The following is a 26,404-nucleotide window of genomic DNA, read 5'->3' as shown; positions in this document are numbered from 1 at the left end:
ATCTAATAAAAATCTCAGACCCAATTCTATAAACATTTTTATTTCTTTTCTTGAAATCCAAATGAAAAACAAAAAGTCAAACCCAATCTCAGCTTTTTTGTCGAAATAATCAGATATTACAAGTTAAGAACTCTTAGAACAAAAAGAAGAAGCTAATCTCTCTACTGTTTATTGACTATATTAAACTCTACAACGAAAATTGTAAGATGGGTGCTACTCAAAGGTTTACTTTTCTTTAGACTCTTTTGACACCTTTAGAAAGATGCAACTATAATCAATTAATAATCGATATTTAATATTCCGTTCCAATTATGTATCTAATGACTTTGTCTAGTAGATTTTATTAAAAAGTCATTAAAGATATTACTAATTATATCACACCAATTTTAGCTAACAACTACTATGGGACAATTATATTATAGAAATATATACATGTATAATATATCTAGTTTGAAAATATTTTGCGCTATTTGTTGTAAAGTATCTCTCTCTAATTAAATCTACTGACTATAGTGTCACAATTGTATTTAATAAATATGTACAAGTCTCTTTTTAAGTAATATACAATTAGCTATGTTAAGTACTAGATTTTAACCCGCGGTACACCGCGGGTCGACTTTTTAACTAAAAAGTTTTAAATTTTAAGTTGTAATTATTTTGTTAATATTATTTGTTTTGTTTAGTGTTTAAGATTATATATTGAATTTTGATTATTATTTCTAGGATTTTAACCCGTGGTATATCTTCCGGTATTATTATCGATCTAAACCCGTCCCACCATATAACCCCGTCCCGTGAAATTAAACATCATTTTTTTTTAATAACACATTTGTTTAGAAAACATATAATTCGAGTCAATTTAAAAGTTTGCTTTTAAGTGGTTCCATAGTATAAATATTTATAATTTTTATAGTGTTCAAATATTATTAATATTATAAACTTTTTATGGAATTAAATATTATAGATACTTTAAATATTATTAATTTATACTTCTTATAAGGTTAAAATATTTATAATATTTGAAACCTTATAAATAATAATAATCTAAAGCAACATATTATTCTTTAGACATAAATAATCTTTATATATTTGGTAATAATTTTTTGGGGGTTAATCTAATTTATAAATAAACATTATTTATTGCCAAAATGAGTTTGGTTTAAAATAAGTAATATAGCCAAATGAGTTTGTCAAATAACGAATAGTAACCATAATTTAACTAATCTACATTAAAATAAATATATTTAGAAAATGATTTACTCAAAAAATTGATAAATATAGATTAATCTATAAAGGTTATTTTATCTCATGATTTTTTCATTTGATGGTAAACCACTAAATATTCTTTAGTAAACAAACCAAAGAAAATTTTCAAATCAATACTAAGAGCATCTCCAAATCAATATTAAGAAGCTACAACGGATTATGGTTAACCCTGCAAATATTTTCACACTCAAACATGAACCAATATACCAAAACAATAAAAATCAGAATCATTTCCTCATTTGTCCAAACACAAAAACATGTAGATTAAGGTAACGTAGAAGGACCAGTTTCCGAATACACTGGGAAGCTCCTCAATTCAACGTGAGGCTATCAAACATAAAGCCATAGAAAGATGAAAGTGAGTGATTTATCAAAAAAAAAAAAAGAGATGTAAGTGATTCAAATCAAAGAAGAATAGGAAGAACCTTAGTCCAAGACATGTAGAAAATGAAGCAAATGATTTGCAGAGCTGAGGGACGGCGAGAGTGGAACCATACACATTGATTTGATGACTAAATAACCTCACTTATATATAGAGAATAAGTAGTCCATTGATTTAGGTCTTGTTATGATACAATATTAACAAAAAAAAAAGATTTGATGAGTAATTGTTATCTTTAAGTTATATATTTACGTAATTATTTTCCTAAAAAGTCTACAACAGTTATTAGGTTCTGTAATTGTTTTAGGAAATTATTTATTTTGCAATACATTTGTCGTTAGAAAGTTTTTAAAATAAAAGGAAATTATTGTTTTTATTTATTATTGCAATTAATGATGGATCTTTAATTATGAGAAATCATACCAAATATATTTGAAGATTACAGTAAATCACGGAATAGTTATTATCGAGATTTTTAAAGTAATTAGTTGGAGGAGATTTGAGGAACGATCTTTAGAATAATATCTTTAATTAATTTTTTAAATCTTAAGAATTAACTCCAATGGCATTGTTTGTAAATACATTCCAACTCCAGGATTTATTTGCTAAAAGTCATCCAAAAATGTATATATAGATATGTAGCTAAAATCGTTACAATATCTTTTGCTAATTACATCTAATGACTAATGTCGAATATCGTTAAGAAGATAATTACAATATTTTGAACCAAACATATCTAAAGATAATTGCATGCGAAATAATTATTAACAAATCAAATAAATGATTTAAACAATTGATGACTTTAATATAAACATTAAATTAGTGATGATGTGGATGCATGAGAATGGAGAACAAAAGAGAGGAACTTACTTATAATAAAAGACACTAATGGTCGACCAAAACTTGATCCACATATTAGACAAAAATAAAATAAAATAATTGAGTAGTAGATGCAAATTCGTATAGCGGCAAAATTCCTAGAATGTTGCCAAAAACTTCGATTATGACATAATTATATTTTAACTAAAAAATTAATTTCCTATTTATTATTTTGATCTTGATTTCTTTTCTTAAGATTTTTAATGACTTTTTGAAGACACGTTTAAGAAGTTTCTAAGAAATTTGTTAAAAAAAGTTTTCTAAAGAACTTTATCGAATTCAAAAGAATATCATTTATTTTGGAATATTTAAATATTTTTATAATTTTAATATTACTATTTTATGTAAAATATTTCTTTCTTTTTTTTTGCTTAAAAATGATATCTTTTAAGAATTGTTTTCCTCATACCATATAGTCCAAAAGAGACTATGTTTGTTATGTTATTTTCTATGATAATACAGAAAAAATGTGTTTGTTATATATAGATAGTACAACTTTTTTTTTTGTAAATGTTGTTTTAATACATGAATATTAATTAGTATTTCTCTATTCCAAATAATACTTAATAAGCTTTTTAATTTGTTCTTTAAATCAATGGCATTTTATGAAATAACCCATAATACTAAAGGTTTATTTTTCAAATGTACTTTAAAAATACTTACATAAATGATTTTGTCAAGATTTTTCTAAAACCAAGAACGAAAAAACGTCAAACTGAGTCAGATCTGACTTTCAAGTGCAAGTTCAGATAAAAACGTCAAACTGAAATATAGTGTCCAAATGGTAACAACGTTTTTTGCTGTGCAGGGAAAGCGTTATTATAGTGCGGTACGGTTCAACTGCGGTACGTGCGGGAGAAAAGTATTTCCTGGACAAGTGCGGTTTGAACAAAATAAGCGTTGCAGAATAATGTTTGATTGGTGAAAAAACTAATTGCGGTACATAATAAAATATTTGAATGGTAACAAATCAATAAGCGGTGTAGATTATAGATTATATATATATATATATATATATTAATGATTAATTAATTTTTTTGTGTTAACGAAGAAACAATAACATATATTTATAAACCGTTAATAAACAATTTGATCAAAATATAAATTTAATTTTTTAACATACATATTGTTGCAACCGTTGAATAGTTTCATCATAAAAAAGTACAACATCTTAAAAAAAGTATTATCTATTATTTTGATTTTCCCACAACATATTTGCAATATTGTCTCTTATTTGCGTCATTTGTTCTCCATCTGTTATCTCTGTTGCTTCCATATCATTTAAATCATGTTCAAAGTCTTTGTTTTTTATATTTGTTTCTGTCATGACATCTGCAAAATCTGTATCTGCGAAGTTTGAAATTCTGATGAAATTATGTAATCCCACTGTAGCCATTACCACTTTTTTTTAACATAAATATTATATCTTGGAAAATCAAAAAGAATCCTCCATTTTTTCTTCCAAACTCCAAAAATTCTCTCGATAACAGAACGTAAAGATGCGTGACATTGGTTAAACAGTTCATGTTTATTCCTAGGAGGAGGACCCAAATAGAATTGAGACATATGATATCTCACAACTCGATTTCGTGATGATCTATAAAGAGCTATAAATCCTTGTTTGTTTGGATAGCCAGAATCAACCAGATAATACTTCTCTGACGGAGGCAAAGAAAACTCGGAATCACTTTGTTGTGCCATTTGTAGAACAGCTGTATCGTGGCATGATCCTGGTGCTCCATTCCAAATATATGTAAATAACATATTCAAATCACATATTGCCATGATGTTCAATGATGCATTATCGTGTCGATTCCAGTACATTTCCTGTAACTCAGGCTTTACTTTTACGCATACATGAGTCCCATCCATAGCTCCAACGAATCCACTAAAATATGGCCAATATCTTCGGTCTACCTGAAGTCTTTCAGGAATTCGATAAAGTTCTTGTCTTGTTGGAGTTTTAATATAATCACATGCTAATAATTCAGTTGCCGTAAGAACTTCTCTAAATTTTCTCTGCAGAGTCTCTTGATTTCGGCCAAATCTTAAACCAACATTTCTTTGTACTTCATTGTGCCCACATATCCGTAGAAACATAGCAACACTTTCTTCAATACTTATGTTCAACGTTGGCTGAAGACCATAATTTGTTTGCAACATATTACACAATGTTGTGAAACATGGAAGTGACATCCGTAATAACTGAATACAAGCAGCAGCATCTTGTTGTAGTCGACGCCATATATTTCTCCATCCCAAACCTCCATCAGTTTGGACTGGAGCTCTTTGAAAATATCGGTTATAATAAGTCAAAGCTGGTTGAATTACTAACTCTTCAAATTGTTCATTTTCTAAATTCACAGTTCAATTCTCTCTTCGTAACTAAGATTATTGAGGCCTTGTGATCGCAACTGACATATACGAAATGCCTGAAATTCAATACAAACGATATGTACCATTAGACATGCATTATTTTACAAAAATAAAATAAATAAAGTTCAACATTAAAATTAAAAAAAAAATCATTTCAAAACATAAGTGAGATTGATAAACCACAATTGACACAAAATAATCTTCATCTCCTACATCACTTTGATGACTTGCATTGGATCCTTTCGGAGTTCCCCAAATATTGAAGAGACCTCCCGGTCTAGGTGTTTGTGGCATTTGTCCAGTTTCAAAATAATTTGTGAAACCGAGACCGGATGATGATGTTCGTTGAATGATCGGTGAAGTTTCTACTGTTGCACCATCTCCTTGGCCTCCAACTGAAAATCCATATTGAACATTTGTTGGAGTTGTTCCGGTTGACCCACCTTGTTGAAAATTTTGTGTTTGTCCCCATTGTTGAGCATTTGGTGGTGTTCCCCACTGTGTAGCAGTTGGTGGTGTGCCCCACTGTGGAGTATTTGGTGGTGTTCCCCACTGTGGAGCAGTTGGTGGTGTTCCCCATTGTGGAGCATTTTGTGTTGTTCCCCACTGTGCAACATTGGGTGGTGTTCTCCACTGTGGATAAATGGGACCCCAACAACCGGGTGAATTTTGTCCTCCTAAATTAGTACCCCCAGAAGATGGACTTCCAGATGATATACCTTCTGAATGTGCACTCCCAAATGAATGGCCTGAACCTAACTGTTTTGGTACATCTTGGTTGTTCCGTGAAACACCAGTCATAGCTTATAACAGTTGTAGCTTATCTTCGTCGGTGCTTGCAGCTATGTCAATGAAATACTTACGCCAAAATACTAGCTCTTTAAGTGCATTAATGCATGCCCAATAAAATCTAGTGTGCTTGGGAAGATTTAGTGCAATGAATATCGCTTCCGCCTTTTTAAATTCATCGTAATCATCTTGGTCAAAACCACCAGGGCGAAGTTGTTGAAAACTTTGTCGTTGGAATTCTCTATAGCCAGCGATGGTGTCTTGTATTGTTGTTTCAAAGGATTGTCGCCTACGATTTCTTCATGAACCACTTCCAATAGAAACTCGTGAGCTTCCCCCAGATCTGTGTGCACTGCTCCCACGTCTAGTTGTTGACTGCAAATTCTGCCTACCTCGCTGTTGGCTTCTAGAAGCGGAATGTTGGAACGTTTCATCATCATCAATAGTAACACGATACACTTCTTCTTCTTCTTGCGTCTCAGGAACCTTTGTTTGTGCAAAGTCACCATTATCAGTGTATGAGTCATCATGGCCCTCTTCATCAACTGCATGCTCGTGTAGTTGAGATTGTGATTGAACATCATGTAATACGAAACATCGTTGCATCACGTCCCAAAACTCAGGCGGTTTTCGGTTCAAGCTTTTTGTTAATTTGCATCCCTATAATTTTAAAATCAATTAGATTCTTGATATCAAATATTTTAAACATATTTTATGAATAAAAATATTTTGTATACTTACGAACTCTTGTTGTGTCCACCATGCGTCAGATGCATGTATCATACATGTATCAGGATTAACCGTGATGCCAGTTTTATGCATAAGAGCTTTCCATTTCTTGTAATTTTTTTGAATTCATCAAGCTTGTTTTTGAAGAAACCGTAACTTATATTCATGTTGAATGCTTGATTAAACTTTTCAACCATATACTCTCTACCGATAGCAGTAGGATTCTTAAGAGTATAATTTGTCATGGGAATTTCTTCGTTGAACAATTGAATTAATGTTTTTTCCTGTATGTGCGACCATTTGAACTTGTCTTTGTTCTACAAATTACGTGAATACAATGTTATTTATTCTATCAAAAATATTTTAATTTTAAGAAAATATATAACTAAACTAAATTTACCCGTATTGTTGTCTCTGTGGGAGGAGTTGAAATTTCGGTGGGATGAGTTGAACTTGTTTGTCTGGAAGGATTTGAGTTTCGTCGACTATTAGACGACATATCTACATTCACTAAAATCGAACTATTAATTACTTTACAGTCGTTATAAAAATATGATGAAATCCAATGATTTTTACAAAAAAAAAAACAGATGAAATCAAACGGTAAAAATTTTGATTATAGCTTTCTTTATGAAAAATGGTAATATAAGTACTTATTATATATTTATAAAAAAAATCTTATATGCATATTAATATCTATGTGGTAATATTTGTATCAATAAATCAATAAAGAAATTGTAAATATTATTAAAAGAATTTGAAAATTCTTAAGCTAAATTTTTAGATAGGGTATTATTAAAATAAATTTTTATTACAATAAAATACTATATATACCAATTATATATATATATATATATATATATATATCGATTTAAATAAAATACATAACATATTACTTCAATAAAATTTAAATTGAAAAATATAGATTAATAAATATTAAATTAGATGACTACTTTCAATTATGGATGACATAAAGCACTCCAAAATATTATAAATTCTTTTATGTAATTGGTATTATGAGATTTTACAAGAATTAAATTTTAATATAATAGTTGTATAAACATATTTTTTTAAATTATTAATAAATGATTATTTTAATTAAACTACTATTAATATATGAATAAGAGAGAATAATTGTAGTATGTATAAGACACCAAATATAGTGGTGTGTCATTACAAAATATTAAAAAAATTACATACAACTAATTACCTTTTAGAAATATTTAGGAAGGTCTAATTTCACCAAACCAAATTCTGAAGTCGATGATACAGAAGAGTTGCACTTTCAAAGATGAAATCAGATTTTTTAATTTAAAAATTCGTTTTTTTTTTGGAGATCTTATAAAAGGAAAAAGTTTTAGAGAAAAAACATTAGTGTATCACAGTTTCTATCTGATTTTTGTATCTGTGCTTTCTCCAATACGTTCTACTGATATATATATAGCAACTGCAACTGGAAAAAATAAAATATTATCCTCTGCGGATTTGCAGAAACCGCTGGATAAAAGAGAGTAATGCGTTTTGATATGCGGTCTATTCATTTATCTACTTAGAAATCCGCAATCTTTTTTTATTATTTTTTCTTCTGGAATAACACACTTGTTCACTTTTGTTGGTGATTGGTAAAACTTGCGGTTTTCAATGCTACTTTTTTCGAATTCCGCGTTCAACTGGTCACCATTCACTACCATAATCAACAATTTCAAGTTCACGCCAAAAACCTTAGCTAGAAAACTTTCATGAATCCATCATCCCAAAACCGAATCGAGAATCCTTGTTAGAGTAGCTATTCAATCGAAAAACACACAGAAGTAATCTACCATACGAATCTTATCGATCTCGAGTCATGGAAAAAGAGAAACTCCTGGGACATGATCAGATTGAGATGTAACTTTACCTAATTCAATCTGAATCCTAGAAGATCTTTGAAATCAGATGCGAAAGTCACAAAAAGCTTCGATAAGGTCTTAGGAATCCATAGATCCATCGATGCACAAAAAACTTCGTTAAGCTTCAAGATCTGTTTTTTTTCCAGGAATGGATGATCAATATTGATTCACAAACCTGATAAATATTGGTATAATAAAATGTTATGTCGGTTAACCAAGCGACGCTAAAAGCCGTTCCATTTTAACATTTTACGTCGGTTAAATAAGTGACTTAAGAAACCGACGTCTCCGAACATGTTTCTTGTAGTTATTCTTCTTCCGATCCAGTATTATAAGAAAATCTTAAACGAACGAAACATTATGTTCGGGTAATACCTTTTTATGTCTCTCGTGATTATAGTCTTCTGCAAAAATTTAACATGATTTTGTTTTGAATTCTGACTCTTTTGAGTTAATGATCAAAAAAATCAGAGCAGTTATACAAAAAATAAAGATTATAACATTTTTTTTTATCAAAACACCATATAAGTTGTCACAAAATAAAACCAATGAAATAACAAATCATTTAATTAGATCCTCTCAGTACTCCAATGACCATTAGATCATTTAATTTTGAAAATGATCCATTCCGACCACAGAGAATTGAAGATACTTGGTCTTGAAGTAATGTATCTTGCAAATGGCACTCAATTTGATATATCATTTTCTCTTGATCCGTCGGTTAGACTTAGTTCGTCTCCTACACAAAAACATTGGAATGTGATCAAAGCTGTATTTCATTATCTTCAAGAGATTATTAAGGTTATTTTATTCTTAGAATTTAATTGGTAAAATGACTAGTTTTGTAGATGCAAGTTATTTTTCAGACTTACACAAAGCCCGATCACAAACATGATATTTTTCAGATGTTTGCGGCTACTTCTTCAAATTTTGCTGAAAATCATTGCACTCCATGAAGTGAGTAGAAAATATGTATGGTTAAGATCAATAAATCGACACATTCAGTCAAGTAGAGGAATTCGTATAAATACAAAGTGAATAATATAATACGAAGACAATGTTGCATGTGTTGCTCAGACGAAAGAATGATAGATCAAAAGAGACCGGATCAAACATATTTTTCTGAAGTTCTTTTTAAAAGGTATAGTGTTTTTACTTCACTAAGGTTTTTCCCACTAAATTTTCCTAGAAAGATTTTTAACGAAACAATAAAAGATATTACACATTGGTGTTTATGGGTGAATGATACAAAAATCAGAAAAACTAGCTAAAACAAACCTCAACAATCGATGTACACACATGTTTAATATTGTGCGTTAAATATATTTTATAAGGTACCTATCGTCATTATACACGCGTAATAATTTAGTTTTTATGTTTATATAAACGACCAGATTCAATCGATATAATTTATAATTCATAACTTCAATTGCAAAAGAAATAATAACAAAATTTAACTCTAGTCTCTCGGTTTATTTTAGTATCTCTATGGCCGTGAATGGAGACAATAGAAGCGGTAGGTTTTCTGTATTTTATCAAAAAACGTTTTTATGTTACCACTCACACTTTTTTATTTATGGTTTGCGTTTTTAATAAAAAGATGATGAAATACGCGCACGGAACCCTATGACTCACAAAAATGAAATCTGTTTTTTTTACTTTTCACCCACATGTAAATAGGTGTAGTAAAAAAAAACCGCATGTATTTGTTTATTTTTATAATATTTTAATGTTGAAGTAGTTTGTCTTTAAGTTGGTCTAAATATTTGTAAGCAAATATCAAGTATATAATAATATAATAAGACTAATATATAGTTTTTGTTTTTTCTAAAAGAAATTACGTTCTTTGCTTTATTTCGTTAAATTAGAAAGTCTGTTAAATTTTTTAAAAGATTCGGATCACATATTTTAATAAAATTGTATACTTAAAAAAATACACACACACACACACATATATATATATATATATTGTAATAAATACATTACACACATATATATATATATATATTTGTATGCATTAATTTTATTAAATAATATAATTTTATTTTAATAAATATAAATTATTTTGGTCACTCAAAATATTATTAAATATTAATTAAAATTTGAATTGTTATATCTGTAATGTATTTGTGATTGTAAATGTAAATATTAACTATATTTTTTAAAATAATATATATATGTATTCCGCAAATTATTTTTTCATCAATCAAACATTATTCCGTACCACCTATTCTATAAAATCCGCATTTGTCTCGCAAATATATTTCTCCCGCGTGAACCGTACCGCACTGTAAAATCGATTTTTCCGCACTTCTAAATACGTTGTCACCATTCAGACCCTATATATATATATGCGGACTACGGGTTTAAATTTTTTTCTATTATTTATATTTATATATTTATTATAAACTTTTTTTTTTTTTTTTTTTGGAAACCTCCTTGGTCCATTGGTTGACCAAGGTTAATTAATGCTTCAACACCAAGAGGTCTGGGGTACGAGTTCCAGATTCTGCGATTTATTAATAAATTTGCAGATTAATGGAGGTAAGTATACAGGAGATCTCCAACGATATACAATTATAGCCGTTCGCCAGGATTCTACGCAAAGAGAGAAGTGTCGTCAGGTCATGGATCATTGAAGGTGTCCGTCAAGAGCATGAAGAAAGAAGTGTCGTCTATCGTGGATCTAATAAGGGTCGGAAGGAATTGTCTGTTGTAGAATCGTCTATATAACGGTTCTCATAATTTGCAATAAATAATAAGTTTAGAGAAAAAAAAAACACTGTCTTTTTTTATTGAAAAATTAAACCCCGTAAAAGATTGTAAAATTGTGATAAAGAAAAAGATATTCTGTTGGACCAAAAAATAAATAATGAAAGGAAATTAAGAAAGATACCTGCTCCGAATCCGATGGTCGTGATATCGACGAAACACAGATTGGATCGATTATCCTCATGCGAGATGATACACCAAAGCTGCTATAGGCTCGTCGCTTTCACGCTTGTCTTTATCCTCTTTCCCGCTTTTTTTTTTGCATCATTCGCCGTCGTGGTGTTCTCCTTCGCCGTCATTGACATAATCCACCGGTGAAAGTGTCTCGGTGGGACTTGACATGAAATCAGGAGCTAGAGACCTGAAATCGATTGCGTGAAGACAGAGGAGATCAATCACGATGAATTCTTTTGTTTTTGGTTTCGAAGAAGAAGAAGAGAGAATGAGTGAAGTGATGTTGGAGATTAGCGTTTATGTATTTATAAGCAAGCGTTCTTCAAATTAGAAAAAAGGTTCAGAAGCTGGTCTTGGATCCAAAGTAAGTCAAAAAGAACTTTAGCCAAAACTAATCTAAAGAGTGTCAAGGAATTTGAACTGACAATTTGGTTCCTATGTTATTGGCTGCAAAAGTTTTGTAGTAGAGCTTGGTTTTGAGGACTCTAGCTTAACCAAAGCTTCTCTCAAAACTTAGACAAGGCAACCAAGCGACCACAGCAAATGAGCTGCACTTAAATCAGTCAAGATTTGTATAAGACAATCTCCAATGTAGAGCTCTATATCTTACTCTAAAATAGAGTAAGTCTATTTTAGAGGAGAGTTTCTCTCCAATTTATATCTCTATTTTCTACTCTAAAAGAGAATATTCTTAGAAATATTCTATTTCTATTTTATATACTAATACCTTTTAATTATATAATTTACAATTTGACCTCATATATTATAGATTTGCAAAATTCCCATAAAATATGAAATTATTTAAATTAAACACTAATTATTTATTAAAAAAAACATTACATCATATAACAATAATAAAACATTACAAATTTTATTTTAAATAACACCATTAGAATATTTTTCCCACATGTGATCAATTAAAGCATTTCGATTTGAATTCCTTTCAAAACCCAAATGTTCAGGCATATTTTGAGAGTGAACAAGCACGGATTTTACAAAAACGACGTGTCCAACAACAAGATCAAGATCAAGAAACTCCTCCTCCATCTAATTCATTTGGACAATATTTTAACTATCTTGGCGGATCTACACACAATTTACCGGACTATTAAATTACTAGTTTTATGTTTTAGTGTTCTTATGTTGTTTATTTTAAATTTAGTACTTGTTTCATTGTTAAGTTTATATAATTATTTTAAATCTAATACTTGTTTGCTTGTTAAGTTTATAAAGCTATGTGTTGTAATTGTTGTTTATAAAATGATTATGTGTATTAAATAAAAAGTTTAAATTTGAAGGACTAAAGTATAAATAAAAAAAGTTGAACTCAAAAATAGAGTTGAGAATAGAGTTGCTCTATATATAGAGTCAATCTGCAGAAATCTCTATTTTAGAGTCAATTATAGAGTAGAGTTGGAGAAGAATTTTGTATTTTTATTCTAAAATATAGTAGGGTTGGAGATGCCCTAAGTAGTATAAAAATCATTCTTGTGTGCATCTATGACTCTCTGTATATCATGCTTGATCAATTATATTCATAACCTTCATTATTCAACTTAATTTTTCTGGATATCAACCATATAAAAAGTTACTTCAAATAACTCCCAAGCTAACCAAAAATAGAAACATTACTTCTGTCTAATAAGAATAACAAAGGAAAATATTTTTGCTTAATTTCTTGATTATTTTCTTTTTCTTGGTAAGTGATGACTAATGAGAATTCAGGTTTCATAAAGAACTTCAAAACTATTTTGTTTTTATTATGCTAGTTGGTGTAAATGGTAGTTGAGAAGAATGAAGAAAAAATAAAAAAATTGGTGTTAATGCTAGATGTATTATGAAGCATGCATGTTGTAGAGTGCAGAAAAGAAGATGGGAGTTTTCCTGAATTGGAACCATAGGTCTAGGAATCTGAGCTTGGAAAAAGAAAACCCAATTGTGAAAGCAATAAGCTTTTTCTTGGTGCTTATCCAATTTCCTAGCTCGGCTTAGAAACAAATAAATTGGAGAAGAGAAAGAGATTCCATTTTCAGCTTAAGTTTCTTTAATAGTAATCCATGATTGAGTGTGAGTCACATGTTTTGGTTTTGGTACATGTTATAGATTCAGAGTGTCACTGATGTCTTAAGGCTAAAAGACTTCACAATCATGTGGAGTCATTTTAAGCTTGTCAACCAAAACCTATAGCCTGTGTAGTGACTGACTTTACAGATTCTAACTATCCGAACTCGAGTTGTTTTCATGTCACGTATATTATTAATTGGTAAATTTTACAAAGTAAAGTTTCTTTCAAAAACATACCTAATATCGATCGATCCTTACGTGTTATTATTACATGTCTTGATTTAACTATCATTGGCGAGGACAGAGACTCGACAATCCTTAGCGGCGATTTGAATTTCTTGGATGGTGTCAAGACTTTCTACTCCGCAACACTTGGTAAATCATTTTTCTCTTCTATTAACCGGATAAAACTAGATATAATTGATGATTGTTAGGATCGGTTTATCAAAATCCCTCGATCTAACATTAGTTTGTGTTTGCGTAACATCTTATTGTTTTTTTTCTAATATAGAAAAGCAATTGAAAGAAATATGAGCAAAACAAATGTAAAATCTAAGCAAAACATAAGCAAAATATATTTATGTGTGTGTTTTTACAATAGGTGAAAGAGATAATATGAGAGGCATATCATAACTCTTCTATTTTCATGTGTAGAGTTTCAGTTTGTTTGTAAACATTTTTTTTTTTAAAAAAGACAAATATATTTTGATACTACTATATATATCCAAATAAATTATTTTAAAGATCCACATGCAATGCACCACTATTTTTCAAAATTAGTAAATTACATATACTTGTTTTAGTGTTTCAAACCATCTCAATACATTTCATTTATGTAATCTAAATTATGTTTCCTCCACTATATATAGTTCTTCGCGCAAATTGTCTAATATATTTGGAATATATTCTTACAATTTCAAAAAGAAAATAATTTTTTTTGATATTATTGAAGTTGTTGGTGTAAGAGTGTGTCTTGGTGTGTGTTCACTTAAAGTATGTAAGTAATGGAGAAAAATGGTGGTGGAGATGAAAGTGACAATGCTGTCTGCAACAATTCTTATGCATTTGTGTTTGCTTAATGGCTACCATCTTCTCATCAACCAATCTTGTGAGATTAAAATCAAATAATTTCAAGTTAATCTCATTGTCTACAATGAAAATTTCATCTTATGCAACCAAAAGAGGTGAAAAATTCATAATATATAGTCTATATTCTTAAAGAACTAAAGTTTATCTATAAGATAAATCAAGATGGCTATCTATCTTGAGTTCGTGCTTCACTTGTTTGGGTCTATCAATATATGTATAAAAATATTCGTATATAATCTAATAAATGACAAGTGAGAATAAAATGAAACTTAATAATAGTTTCAAATTTAGGAGAGTAACATGTATATTCCATATACTTCCATACTGCAGAAGTGGGTTGAGCCCTCTCTCTCTTCTCTCTTCCATATTTTCCAGAGAGAGAGTTGGCTGCCGTTCCTTACCCGCCGTCTGGAATTCTCCGGCAAGGCCGTCCAATTAGTTCAACTGGCTTCAGCCCGACATCCACCGGCTTCTTATGCGGAAATGGTCGGCTTTCGTCCAGCAAATCCGGCTTCCACAAGTGGTTTTGGCTGGTTTTGTATTTTCTTCCGCCGTGAATCGGTTTCATGCCGATTTCTTTAGTCTGTTTAGTTTATCTTTTAATAATCTCTCTGGATCTATGTTTGGTGGTGCCAATCCGGCGATTTCTCGATCAACGGTGGTCTTCTCCGACTAGCTCCTTGAGTTTTGCTTTGTTTTATGTCTCCGGTTGTTTCCAGTGGGATTATGCCATGTCTAATCCGGCCAGATCGGGTGGATTTGCTGCTTTCTCTCTCGGATGTTCTCAAACCGGTTTTCAGATATGTGGTTTACAACAAATCTTCATCGGTGATTACGTTCAAAGTCATGAAAAGAAGACTTGTTTCCAGCATATGAAGATTGCCTGTAGCCGTTTCTACATGTAATTGAAGCTTCGATCAAGCAAATTTGTGTGGATCAATCTGATTTCCCCTTTCTTGCTTTCGCCGGATTTCAGTGTTTGGTGATTTGATAAGTTGATGGGGTTGAAATCTCTGTTATTGTATCCCTTCTCTCTGTTTATGCAGTCTCCGGTGAGAAACAACAAAAAGTCGATGCTTTACCATTTTTCGGCGTCGATTGAGTTCACCGGAATCGGAGTAATTGACGACAAAGGATGACGAAAAGTTTCCACGATTTTCTTGCAACACGTTTCATCTACGTATTGTGTGATTACATACAAGTGATGTATGTAATCATTTGGGCCTTTAATGGGTTGTAACTTTTGTGATGTGGATTATAATAAACAAAATCTTTAGTGAAAAAAAAAAAAAAAAGAAGCAAAAGAAAATATTCTCTCAAAGGCCGTTAGGTAGCAAAAGCAAAAAAGCCCATTGCAACTGTAGGTAGATAGAACGAAGCCTAAAAGCACCAATTCGCAACTTTACTCTTAAAAAAAACTCGACTAAAATATGCAGTCACTACTCTTACCGCCGGCGAGCTCCCCCGGCGTATCCGCGGTTGCGCTACGGCCAGGTTTCCAGCACCCATGCAACCACCAAAGCCTCTCTACTCGCTCCCTGCCATTGTTTAATCCATTTCTCTTCGCTCCGAAGAGGAAAGCCACCATCTCTTCATACCAATCGCCACCGTCTCTGTCCGTCTACGGTTTCCAAATCGGAGGATCTAAACCTAGTTTCGCACCATCCACGGTGGCATTTTACTCTCCGACGTCTCCTTCTTCCGTTTCCGGTGATAATGAGGTCGACAAAGCAAAACTCGCTCAGGTTCTCTCTCCTTCTCTATAGCCATTTCTTCGGTTTTTTCAGCTCGAATCTTGATTTTGTCACAAGCTAGCTGAAATTGAATGTAGAAAGAGAGCCTGATGATCATCTGAGGAAATGATGTAACAAATCGAAATTTAGTTACAATCTGCTTTTGAATTTAGGAAGTGGATAACAATTTGGATTCGAGTTTTTCAGAATTGAACTTTGATTGTTTAGTGTGAAGAATCTTTATCCAGTAACTGTATTGGTGTGAAAGAGATTGTTTTTATGAGTATGAGTGGTTTTTTAACAGGTTGCAAAGAGATTGGAGAAGACTTCTAGGTACTTCAAGAGGCTTGGGAGTATTGGTTTCTGGGGGCAGCTTGTGTCAACTGTTGTGGCGGCGGTGATTTTATCTTTCTCCATTGTTGTAACTGGGAAACCTACTTCACCTGCTACTTTCTATGCAACTGCTAGTGGGATCGCTGCTTCGTTTGTCTCAGTTTTCTGGTCGTTTGGGTATATTCGGCTCTCAGAGAGGCTCCGTCGAACTTCCATCGACCCTGCCAAGGTAACAATGTCTTGCTCTTCGCTGTAGTTCAATCTGAATAAGTTAAAGTTGACTCTCTCTGGTAATTATGCTTTTCATAAGTCGAACTGTTGCTCTTGGTCGAACTGTTGTTCTATGGAAATGAACACCCGTAACATAGCGCTTGTAGGTTCTTATGTGTGTTAACTGGTTTTATTTTCTTTGTGAAAGGCCTGTCTGTGAGGTTATATCTAGTAGTAGCTGTTGAACCTTTGGTAATTCTGGCTGAGAACAAAAGAGCCACTTGATTATCTTATGTCTTTAGGCTGTGTTTGTATGATCCAGTCAGGTGTCTGATTAGCTGATGCTGCTTCTTGGGTCCTGTTACTCAGTTTCGTAGTTTGGTGTCTAAAGGGAGAATTCCAGTTTTAATAAAGGTTTGCAATTGTTTCAGGCCCCGCCTCGTGCTGATGTTGTGAAAGGTTTGAGGAGCGGGATTATGGTAAATATTTTGGGAATGGGGGCAGCACTTCTCGGGATGCAAGCTACGGTTGGATTTTTAGTTGCTAAGGCTTTAACAACTTCAGCAAACCCTTTCTACCAGGGAGTCTCTCAGGGATACAGTCCCGTTCTTGCTCTTGATGTCTTCCTAGTTCAGGTATTAAGCTCTACAATATTGCTGTGTTCTTATTATAAGTCTTTACTCAAAGATCTGTAAAATTGATTTGTGTAAGTTCACTATTTGACTTAAGAGCTGGCTTTATGCAGGCATCTGCGAACACCTTACTCTCTCATTTCCTTGGCCTTGTTTGCTCATTGGAGCTGTTGCGGTCTGTGACAGTGCCCAATTCGGAGTCTGTTGTAGTTCCTAAGGTTGCTTGAGTTTCTGCCTTTTTCGGCCTCACTTCATGTATTCATAAACGTTGAAAGCTGAGGCTTGTTTCCTTTTATAACCGAGAACCAACCATTGCGGACTCAATGGCTTTATTAGTAACATTGCTGAACTACAAATGTGATTATTGATCACACAGACAACTCAGGATAACTGCATTTCATAACTAAAAATCACAATTCCACATAAGAGGATAACTTGTTTTTTGTTTCCTAAACTTAAGCCATAACTAGAAAAAGTAAAATGTTAACAGAACTGAACAACATTGATACGTGCTATGGTTTAGGTGTTTTGGTTTATTTGGTCTGATGGTTTTGGTTTTGATTTAAGGATTAGAGTAATTTCCATGAACAACATTAGAACTATGGTTTTGGAGCTTTTCCTTTTCTTCATGACAGGTTTATGAGCTTGTAAGAAGGGTCTAAGGACTCCTTATGATGAATAAAAAATCCAACTTCCAAAAATTAACCTTAATCTCCAAGAGAGACTAGGGTTAAGAGGAAGCTTAGCTTAAAATCTCTTGTTCTTTAGCTTAAGCTATTCAATTCTCTAAATCACCACGGCACCTGTTACTAGAAGAAACACGTCAAAGGCTTTGGCTCATAACAAACATTTTGCATAAAATCAGCTTTTTTGTTCTGTCAATTCTTAGTATTTCGTAAATCACATAAGAGACATGAGTTGTTTTTTATTGTCTCCATATCAATTTCAAGCACTAAAGTAGAAAAAAGGGAACAAATTTATCGAGCTGAAAACCATTTGCTTGCCCGAAATTGCCCCATACTCTGATTAGAATCACATTGAGCTCCCAAAAATTACACATAGACTTATCCATCCACAGTCTCTATAAAGAGAGAATCAAATGAAGGGTTGATTCATAACAGAACCACACTCAAGTCTCAACTTCTCTAGCCATCTACACTCATATCTTGTTACGTCGCCTGTTTCACCTTTACTTAGTTTTACCTTCCCACTCAGTCCTACTTTGTCTTGTATCTTTCACTGCATACAACAAAAAGAGTGCTAACAGATTAGTATTGGTGTATGAAGTACTAAGATAGGAGGTTTTCAGTGCCTTTTTGATATGTTCAAAGAAGCAAATATGCAACTGGTATCAACACAGATCATGCAAAATTGCTGTATCACTGACATCTAAGCATATTTTGTTGATGTGTTGTAGTTTTATTTTATAAACAATACAGCTGCTGAGATTGTAACCGGTGAACTCCTCATCTAATTGTATTCACCAAAGAACTACAACATCGAAGAAACTTGATTAATGAGATAAGTCTCCAAACTCTCTACCAATGCTCAAACAAAAACCCTACGCAAGTCCAGAATCTCCCCCTAACGTATTCTCACACTCTCCTTTAAAATTTCAGCTCTCAAATAATGTAAGCTCTGTTGTTGAGCTGGCGAAGCTATTCCTGAACCAACCCTAGGCTACTGTTAAAATATTAGAGCACTAGAGGGTTAACAAGAACACCTTATCAAAGCAACATCTCTGTTGTTGAGCTGGCGAAGCTATTCCTGAACCAACCCTAGGCTACTGTTAAAATATTAGAGCACTAGAGGGTTAACAAGAACACCTTATCAAAGCAACATTGCCATGTTGAAACTGAACAATGTATCAGAGGACTAACTGAATAAATGGTTTTAAAAAGGTCAGTATGCTTGCCTATTGCATCTTCTTTATCTTATTTGTGGGCTTTGCAATAATCTTCTGTAGTAATCTTTCGTCAATCTTCCTGTATTGTGTCTGAACGACTCGATGTGTTAAAGATAGCTTTTCGTCAATGTGATCCTGGTATCTCTCGTACAGAATGGGAATCAACAGACTGAGAACAACACCTGTCCATTTAAAATCACACAGAGAAAGTCTTGAGTGCAAAAGCATATAAACTTATAGGTCCTATCAATAATGAACAATGTGAAAGAAAAGGGAAAACAAAACTACTCACCAAGATAGAGTATTGTGAGGAAGTTTAAGAAATTGCCAACAAATGATACTGTCCACAACACAACACTCACCTGCCATAGCAATAACAATGTTTCAATGTCTCAGACTAAGTGCCAATCTATTGAAGAAAACAAAAGGGACAAGTTTGCTGACCCGAAAGAGTTGCTTTGCATTTCTTCCAACGTAAATCTCACGAGCAACAGCTAGCGCCGTATTAATCCAAACTCGTAGAGTATCAGCCACCATAAACACAGATGCCTCAGAGATTTCAAGATTAGGAAGCTGAGGCATAGGTCTAGTCAAGAAAAATGACAACAAATTTAGCATTATCTTATCTACAACATGATGCAAAATGTGACATGCTTTCACTCAAAATTCCAGAAAACAAGTACCTATTGAAGAGAATAGCAGATTTGGCCCAGAGGAAGAGTATAACAACGAGAAGAAGCTGAGTATTAACAACAAAAGGGAAGAAACTGTATCCACATTTCTCGAATAGGAACCATAACAATGTTGTTGATCCAAGTAAAAGAAACCCTACGCGTCGATTCTTCCACATAATCAAATCCGCAACTGCATCAGTCCAACAAATTTCAAAATCAGATGAATCGGTAGATCTACACGTTAATGGAGTCGTAGAACAATGAAACAGAGAGAAGAAACCTGAGCCAAAGCGAATCGATTGATGAACAGATTCTTCCATTGTAGCGATCTCTCTCACCAATCCCAGAATTGTCTCGAGTCTCTTCGTTCTTCGCACATCGTTTCAATTTAAGTAGTTTTTGTTTTTTTGTGTTTTTTTTTTTTAAATCAATTAATTAAAAATTTAGTGAAATCTATGAAAAATTTTGGGTTTAAAAGTAGGTTAAAGCTAGGTTTATTTTCTGCTTTTAAACCATTCTTAACTTTGATTAATTGTTTTGATTCTATCTTTTTGCCTTTTTTTTTTTTTTTGGTTCTTAATTTTTGTTGTTCCTTTTTTAATTTCCACTAGATTCGGACCCGCACGAACGTGCGGGATTATGTTTGTAGATGTATTTATTTAGTATAACATTCATTATCCTACCTCATATCAGTTTGGTATTCGGTTTAGTTTCAATTTTGTTTAGACAAAATAATTAATCAGATTTGTTTTTGGTTACAGTAAAGACAATTACATAATTAAAAAGAGAGAGAACATAGACATATCAATTTTGAGACGGATAATCCGTATGGTCACATATCTACCACACACATTTAATCACATAAGCGTTGATTTACTCGTTTGTGATTGTATATCGTGTAGGTCTAAGATTCGGATGGAATATCCGTATTTTATGTATTTTCGTTTAGGTATTTAATTTTTACATAATTAGTGGAAGTTATCCATATTTTTTTATTTTCTCAATATTTCACTATTATGTTTTAGAAAATACTCAAATTTTCCAAAATTTCCATCACGAAATAAACTTTACCTGTCCCAAAATTTTTTATTTGGCACATGCTATGCTAGATAAATTGAAAGAAACATTTTAAATATATGATTGCAAGCAATGTTTTATTTTAATTGTAATATGTTATACGACATTTTTTTAGGAATTCTCATCTCATCCCGTTCAATCTCGATCCCGTCCTAAAATTTAAATAGGACATAAATATTCATTTTTTTCTATTTTTGAAATTCTCGCTCCGTAGAATTTCGTTCCGAATTGCCTTAAACATCCACACAATCGAGCGTATAACTTTTGATAGTACAAATATGGAATGTTGATTTGCAGCCATGAGGGACACTCGAGAATCAAAACTTCATGTTCGAGTTCTACTGCAAGCGTTATAACTTCATTTACCTGTCTACAACTTAGACAATTTCTCTTTCTACTCGTCTTAATTCATTTTTTACCGTTACATTTATTCAAAGAACACTTACTTTGATATGGATACTTTTCTACAACTTTTCCTATTTCAATGAGTTTTTTTCTTTAGAAATATAGTCTACTCATGTATTTGTGTCAATTTTGTTGGAAAAAGTATGCATTCACTCTGTCTAGCTTTGTAAGATCAATGATTTGTTTCAATCTTTTTCTGTGAATTAGTTTATATGTCGTATTTATGTATATGTTAGAACAAAAAACAATACAATAATACAACACAAACTGAGAACTAAACACATAAAATCCAAACCACATGAATCGAATATTCCTTGCATTAGATGGCCAAGATCCGTAACATGTAGAAAACTTATCGCAGTATGAAAGGTGTTTACCTGTCAAACTGAAAAACAAAAGGAATTATTTTTGTATACGTTTAGATTCAAGAAATAGCACCATGCGTTTCATTGAAGTACATTTAGAAAACACGTATAATTAGTGAGTGGTACTGAATAATCGACTTCTATATTTATAGGATACAAAAATTCAGTTTCAATATTTAGGGTTAACAGACTATTATAATCTTAACAATATGTTTGCGAATCAAAGTATTAAATATAGATTCGAGTTATATGCTTGATTTTTTTTTTAAAAAACATATATATATTCTATAATTAGAGTTATATTTGGCAAGTATAATAACTGTTCGTGATATGATTTCATAAACTAATTTAATATTTGATTTAATCATATTGTAAACAGATGTATTTTTCGTTTTTATTATTTCGAATTTATTATTGCCAATTGTTATGGAAACTTTATTAAATCATAACAGTAAATTTAGTTTGTTTGAGTTTCGGATAAAAAAGACAGAAAAATCTTTTTGAATATATATTGTTAATACTCCAATGAAATAAATATATATACTTTTTGAATATATTTTTTCGAATCTTTTTCTCTTTTTATTGTTTTAAATTCAATAATTATAATGACATTTATTGTAATTAATCTACCAAAATAAGGTTTGTTAGTTTTGAGTGATTCCCAATTAATAATATAGATTTTACATTGTGAAAAATATATTACTTTTTCATATAGAGATGAACAATCTCATTTTATGGTTTGATTTGGATCCGGCTTTTTTCGGTTATTTGGATTATATAAAATTGGAACCACTTAATTTTTTTTTAACTCGGTTAAGTTTTGTTTCGATACAATTTGGTTTCGGTTTGGTTTATTATTTATTTAATTTTATAATTGTTTAATATGAATATCATTATTTTTATATTTAAAATAAATATGTTTATTTTCTACATATAATATTTCTATAATTTAAATAAAAATTTTAAATGAATTTCAATTTATTCTGTTTTGGATACACAAAAAGTCTGGTCCAATTTTGGTTTTTCGATTTCCTATTCAGTTTTGGTTTAACCAATTCAGGTTGGTTTGGTTTTCTCAGGTTTCAATTTGTTTTGCTCACCACTAATACATACACAAACCGATTAAACCTTGCTCCATTTCTTTTTCCCCATACATTGTCGAAAACAAAAGGAAAGAAAGAAACGAATCTTGCGAATATAGTTTTGGGATCGTGTTTACATGTCACAAGAAAAGCTATGCACGGTTCTCTTGGAACTTGATATTAAACATCGGACGTAAAGGTTCTAGCACAGACTCTTCTTCATCTTCACAGTCCTCGTCAGATGATATTTGTCCTTCTTTAGGTTGCTTTTCTTGTTCCTCAGTAGTGTTTGGTTTTCTCTTCTTCTCCTGTTTTTTCTGCTTCTTCTTTTGGCGTTTCAAACGCTTTTTTGATGTCTTCTCCTCTGCAGCTTTTAGTTTCTCTTCTCTTCTTATAGTAAACTCTGCCATTTGTAACCGCTTGTTGTAGTCAATATCCATCCTTGTCAGTCGGTCTTGTTCTCTTCGCCTCATTTGCCGGTACTGGAATAGAAAACGATGCATCAGTATCACACAAGTTTAAATGTCTAGTAAAATAAGAAAAGGATGTACACACGCTAAAAATTAATCAGGGTGACAAATCAGAAAGCACTCGGCCATTAATTACTACCCACACGAGCCTCCCACAAAGAATACAGTCAGTTCAAGCTCTATCAAACTTTTAACAATGGCATAAAGATATTGTTATCCCTCACAAAACTAAGAAAACACTTATTGACTAAGAAATTTAAGATTCCTATCATATGTACAACAAGGAACTTCTTTTAACTGATCGACAGTAGCTTCGAACCACACCCACGATGCTTAAGAACAAAATATCAGGCATTCTTTTGCAAATGATCCAGCTAATTTTCAGTTACTAAAGAACAGGATTCATATTTAACCAGCTAGAGTTTTGAATTAACTTTTACAATCTTTGATTCCAAAAGTTGAGATTCTTCACAGCCCATCAAAAGAGTAATACAAGATGATAATCTATCGAATTCCTCCGATTTACGTTACAGGCTAGTATAATTACATCCACATGAGCTTCCCACATATAAACCTCAAAACCATTTCTCATTTCAAGCTCTATCAAACTCTTAACTAGGCAATAAAAACATTGTGATCCATCACACACTAAGAAAACAATGTCAACACAAGTTCACTAAGAAAATTCAGATCCCAACAATGAACTTCTCTTAATAGATTGAAAATAACTTCAAAACCACACCTAACTAAGCCTAAGAACAAAAGACTCTTCCTTATTCGCAATACAATTTTCGATTCATTGAGGTAATTATGAATCCTTCGATTCAAGAGAAAGGCTTAGTTTAATTACCTGATGGAAATCGCCCGAACCAGAACCAGCAGAACTTCCAGAAGTATTGCTAACACGAACAGGAACGTTCTCAAGGATTCGTCGGAGCTTTACTTCTAGATCTTCTTCATCTTCAAGCATCACCGGCGGTTTATACTCAACGATAGACGAAGATCCTCCATGATCAGCCTTCTTCGCTTCCATCAATGCCGACGCCGTAGTGGCAGCAACCACCAATCGTGTGTCACCACCTTGCTTTGGCTTCCCGGACGACATCGTGAAAACCCTAATTCCGGTCACAGTTTGGGGATTTTTTTGTTTCCCTTGCGATTTCTCGTGAGGACTATAGTTTTGGTTTGGGGTCTGTAAGTGTGTATATCAGAAGGGCTTTTTGGGCTTGGGCTGGCTTTTGTCTATTTTATTTGGGTATTGGACTTACCTCCTCCATGGTTTTTTTTTTTCAAGATGTTGGAAAAAATATGTAACTATATTTTTTTTTTGGAGATAAGTAAATATACTTATTTATCAATAAAAAAGAAATAGAAACTGTAATTTGTTTCTTCAAATTATATAATTCCTAACATATAAGTAAGGAGAGTTACTTAAATGTCGTAGAAAAAAAAGGGAGAATTAGAAATGAAAACATTTTTAAAAAGGTTTTGTTCTTTTTTTTTTTTCTTCAAAGTTTTTGTTCATCTATATATACATGATTACTTTTATTTTTGATAATTCAGGTGATCCTAAAGGTTTTCTTTGTCCAAACACTAATTTTGAGGCCCGGAGAAACTATGTTAGAATTCGAATTCCGGTAGCTAATGCTACTCGAACCAATGTGGCGGAGACTTTTCTCTCATTTACCATTGGACAAAGGCAACTCGGTTTATGTATATATTTTTTGATTTTTACTTAATTATGATTTATGTTTAGATGCTTTATCTCTAAGTTTCTTATCATATACTCTAAAAATATGGTTTCTGTTTTTTCTTTCTTTTAAGATATCAAGAAGAGTTGGAGTAACAAATATGTCCATTAGACGTTTATGTTTCTTCAATTACGGTTGACCAGCCTAGCCTTGGCATCTTTGACGTCTTTGACTAGGCTGAAGTTCAACTACATCTTCCTCATAATCTACTCATCGTATTGAATGGTTGGTGGTGGCATCATTTGAGTATTGGCTTCAACTTCAGGATTTTTAGACATGAATTTTTTAATTTCATCCGATCTAGAACTAAAGGACATCGAATACCATTCTTATAACCTCCAACCATATGTCTTTTTGGACGTTGAACTCCATCGTTTGTGATTTGTGTAAAAAAAAATTTCATTTTTAAAAGGAACAACAATTGCATATTTCCTTGTTGGATCAAGTTCCTTAGTAGGACCTGAATCAAACATGTAGGAACTTAATCAGACATAATTAATTGATGATAAAGAAATAGTAGGGAGAATAGAGACTCGAGACTAGAGATACTAAAGTTAGATCAATTAATAGAAGGAAAAACGTCGTGAGAAGATGAAAATATAACAAAGTTGAAGTTAAAATTTAACGTGACAAGGTTTTTAGGAATAGCTCATAGTTGTAGTAGCAATAAATTCAAGTGCAATTAATTTTGAAAACATAAAAATAAGTAAATATTAAGGTTTAAGCATAATTATCTAAAAATTTAAATGAAAAGATGCTGCATATAAAATGATGATTTTAATTTCACAAACACATAAGGCGCCTCATGCCAAAACGTTCTAGAGCGAGAGTCTTTGTGACAAAGCCTAGCATCATCTAGATTAGGCGATGAACTGTGAGCCTTACCTTCACCTAAGCCTAGACGCAACATTAAAAAACATGCATATATATCGCCCCAATAGATTTGGACCCAACAATATTTGGAGAAAGAAGATGTGAAAGTTCTGATTTTGCCACAGTTGTCGAACATAGTAGTTTTTTTTTCTTAGTCAAACTAATCATTATATTACATAAGATTCAAACGAAGAGTGGGGAAGATCCTCTTAACCCTTATAGGCTTATACACTCAACAAACTAGAAGAGAAATTAAACAACATTATTACAAAGAAAATAAGATAGAGAGACATCAAATCAATCGAAAATCTAAGTGAAAGCTATGTGGCTCTTCGCCTAAGAAGAGATCCTGATGAGTCCATGAACATTCCCAGCCGTTGAATGGTCACTTTAACTTTGACGTTGAGAAGCAATTTGAACCTCCGGTCTATTAGGGACCTATAATGTAAATATATTATATTTAGGCTAATATGTTAATTTCCCT

General features: G+C 32.1%; 4 protein-coding genes, 1 long non-coding RNA gene and 2 pseudogenes across 7 annotated transcripts; 2 read left to right on the top strand and 5 right to left on the bottom strand.

Moving 5' to 3' along the window:
* Positions 1-1,393: 1,393 nt before the first annotated feature.
* On the bottom strand, positions 1,394-1,758 carry LOC110229733. The gene is made up of 2 exons (XR_002333121.1): positions 1,692-1,758; positions 1,394-1,593 (listed from the first exon to the last, which is right to left on the bottom strand). It is a non-coding gene; the product is annotated as an uncharacterized LOC110229733 (long non-coding RNA).
* Positions 1,759-3,922: 2,164 nt separating this feature from the next.
* LOC110230140 (putative nuclease HARBI1) lies at positions 3,923-4,942 on the bottom strand. Its single transcript, XM_021032139.1, has one exon. The coding sequence runs from the start codon at positions 4,721-4,723 to the stop codon at positions 3,923-3,925; it is 801 nt and encodes a 266-aa protein (XP_020887798.1). The 5' UTR covers positions 4,724-4,942.
* On the bottom strand, positions 4,888-6,920 carry LOC9322021 (annotated as a pseudogene).
* A 7,733-nt stretch (positions 6,921-14,653) lies between these two features.
* LOC110230139 lies at positions 14,654-15,493 on the top strand (annotated as a pseudogene).
* A 296-nt stretch (positions 15,494-15,789) lies between these two features.
* On the top strand, positions 15,790-17,697 carry LOC9319955 (protein TIC 21, chloroplastic). The gene is made up of 4 exons (XM_021033035.1): positions 15,790-16,154; positions 16,447-16,704; positions 17,117-17,320; positions 17,431-17,697. Exons 1-4 carry the CDS (start codon positions 15,840-15,842, stop codon positions 17,542-17,544), a joined length of 891 nt encoding a protein of 296 aa, XP_020888694.1. The 5' UTR covers positions 15,790-15,839; the 3' UTR covers positions 17,545-17,697.
* Positions 17,698-18,183: 486 nt separating this feature from the next.
* On the bottom strand, positions 18,184-20,320 carry LOC9319954 (reticulon-like protein B10). Of its 3 annotated transcripts, XM_021033877.1 has the most exons (6): positions 20,178-20,315; positions 19,907-20,087; positions 19,668-19,809; positions 19,516-19,585; positions 19,233-19,405; positions 18,184-18,556 (listed from the first exon to the last, which is right to left on the bottom strand). In XM_021033877.1, the coding sequence occupies exons 1-5, from the start codon at positions 20,215-20,217 to the stop codon at positions 19,233-19,235; spliced, it is 606 nt and encodes a 201-aa protein (XP_020889536.1). In that variant the 5' UTR covers positions 20,218-20,315; the 3' UTR covers positions 18,184-18,556. The 3 variants fall into 3 exon arrangements, with proteins under 3 accessions (XP_020889536.1, XP_020889535.1, XP_020889537.1); XM_021033876.1 differs by having other exon boundaries at positions 19,907-20,318; XM_021033878.1 differs by lacking the exon at positions 18,184-18,556 and having other exon boundaries at positions 19,302-19,392; positions 19,907-20,320.
* Positions 20,321-22,850: 2,530 nt separating this feature from the next.
* Positions 22,851-24,489, bottom strand: LOC9319953 (PRKR-interacting protein 1). The gene is made up of 2 exons (XM_002883840.2): positions 24,147-24,489; positions 22,851-23,308 (listed from the first exon to the last, which is right to left on the bottom strand). The coding sequence occupies exons 1-2, from the start codon at positions 24,399-24,401 to the stop codon at positions 22,979-22,981; spliced, it is 585 nt and encodes a 194-aa protein (XP_002883886.1). The 5' UTR covers positions 24,402-24,489; the 3' UTR covers positions 22,851-22,978.
* Positions 24,490-26,404: the final 1,915 nt, after the last annotated feature.

This window comes from Arabidopsis lyrata (assembly GCF_000004255.2).
Source record: "Arabidopsis lyrata subsp. lyrata unplaced genomic scaffold ARALYscaffold_3, whole genome shotgun sequence".
Classification (NCBI taxonomy): Eukaryota; Viridiplantae; Streptophyta; class Magnoliopsida; order Brassicales; family Brassicaceae; genus Arabidopsis; species Arabidopsis lyrata.
This window is presented reverse-complemented; position numbering and strand designations above follow the sequence as displayed.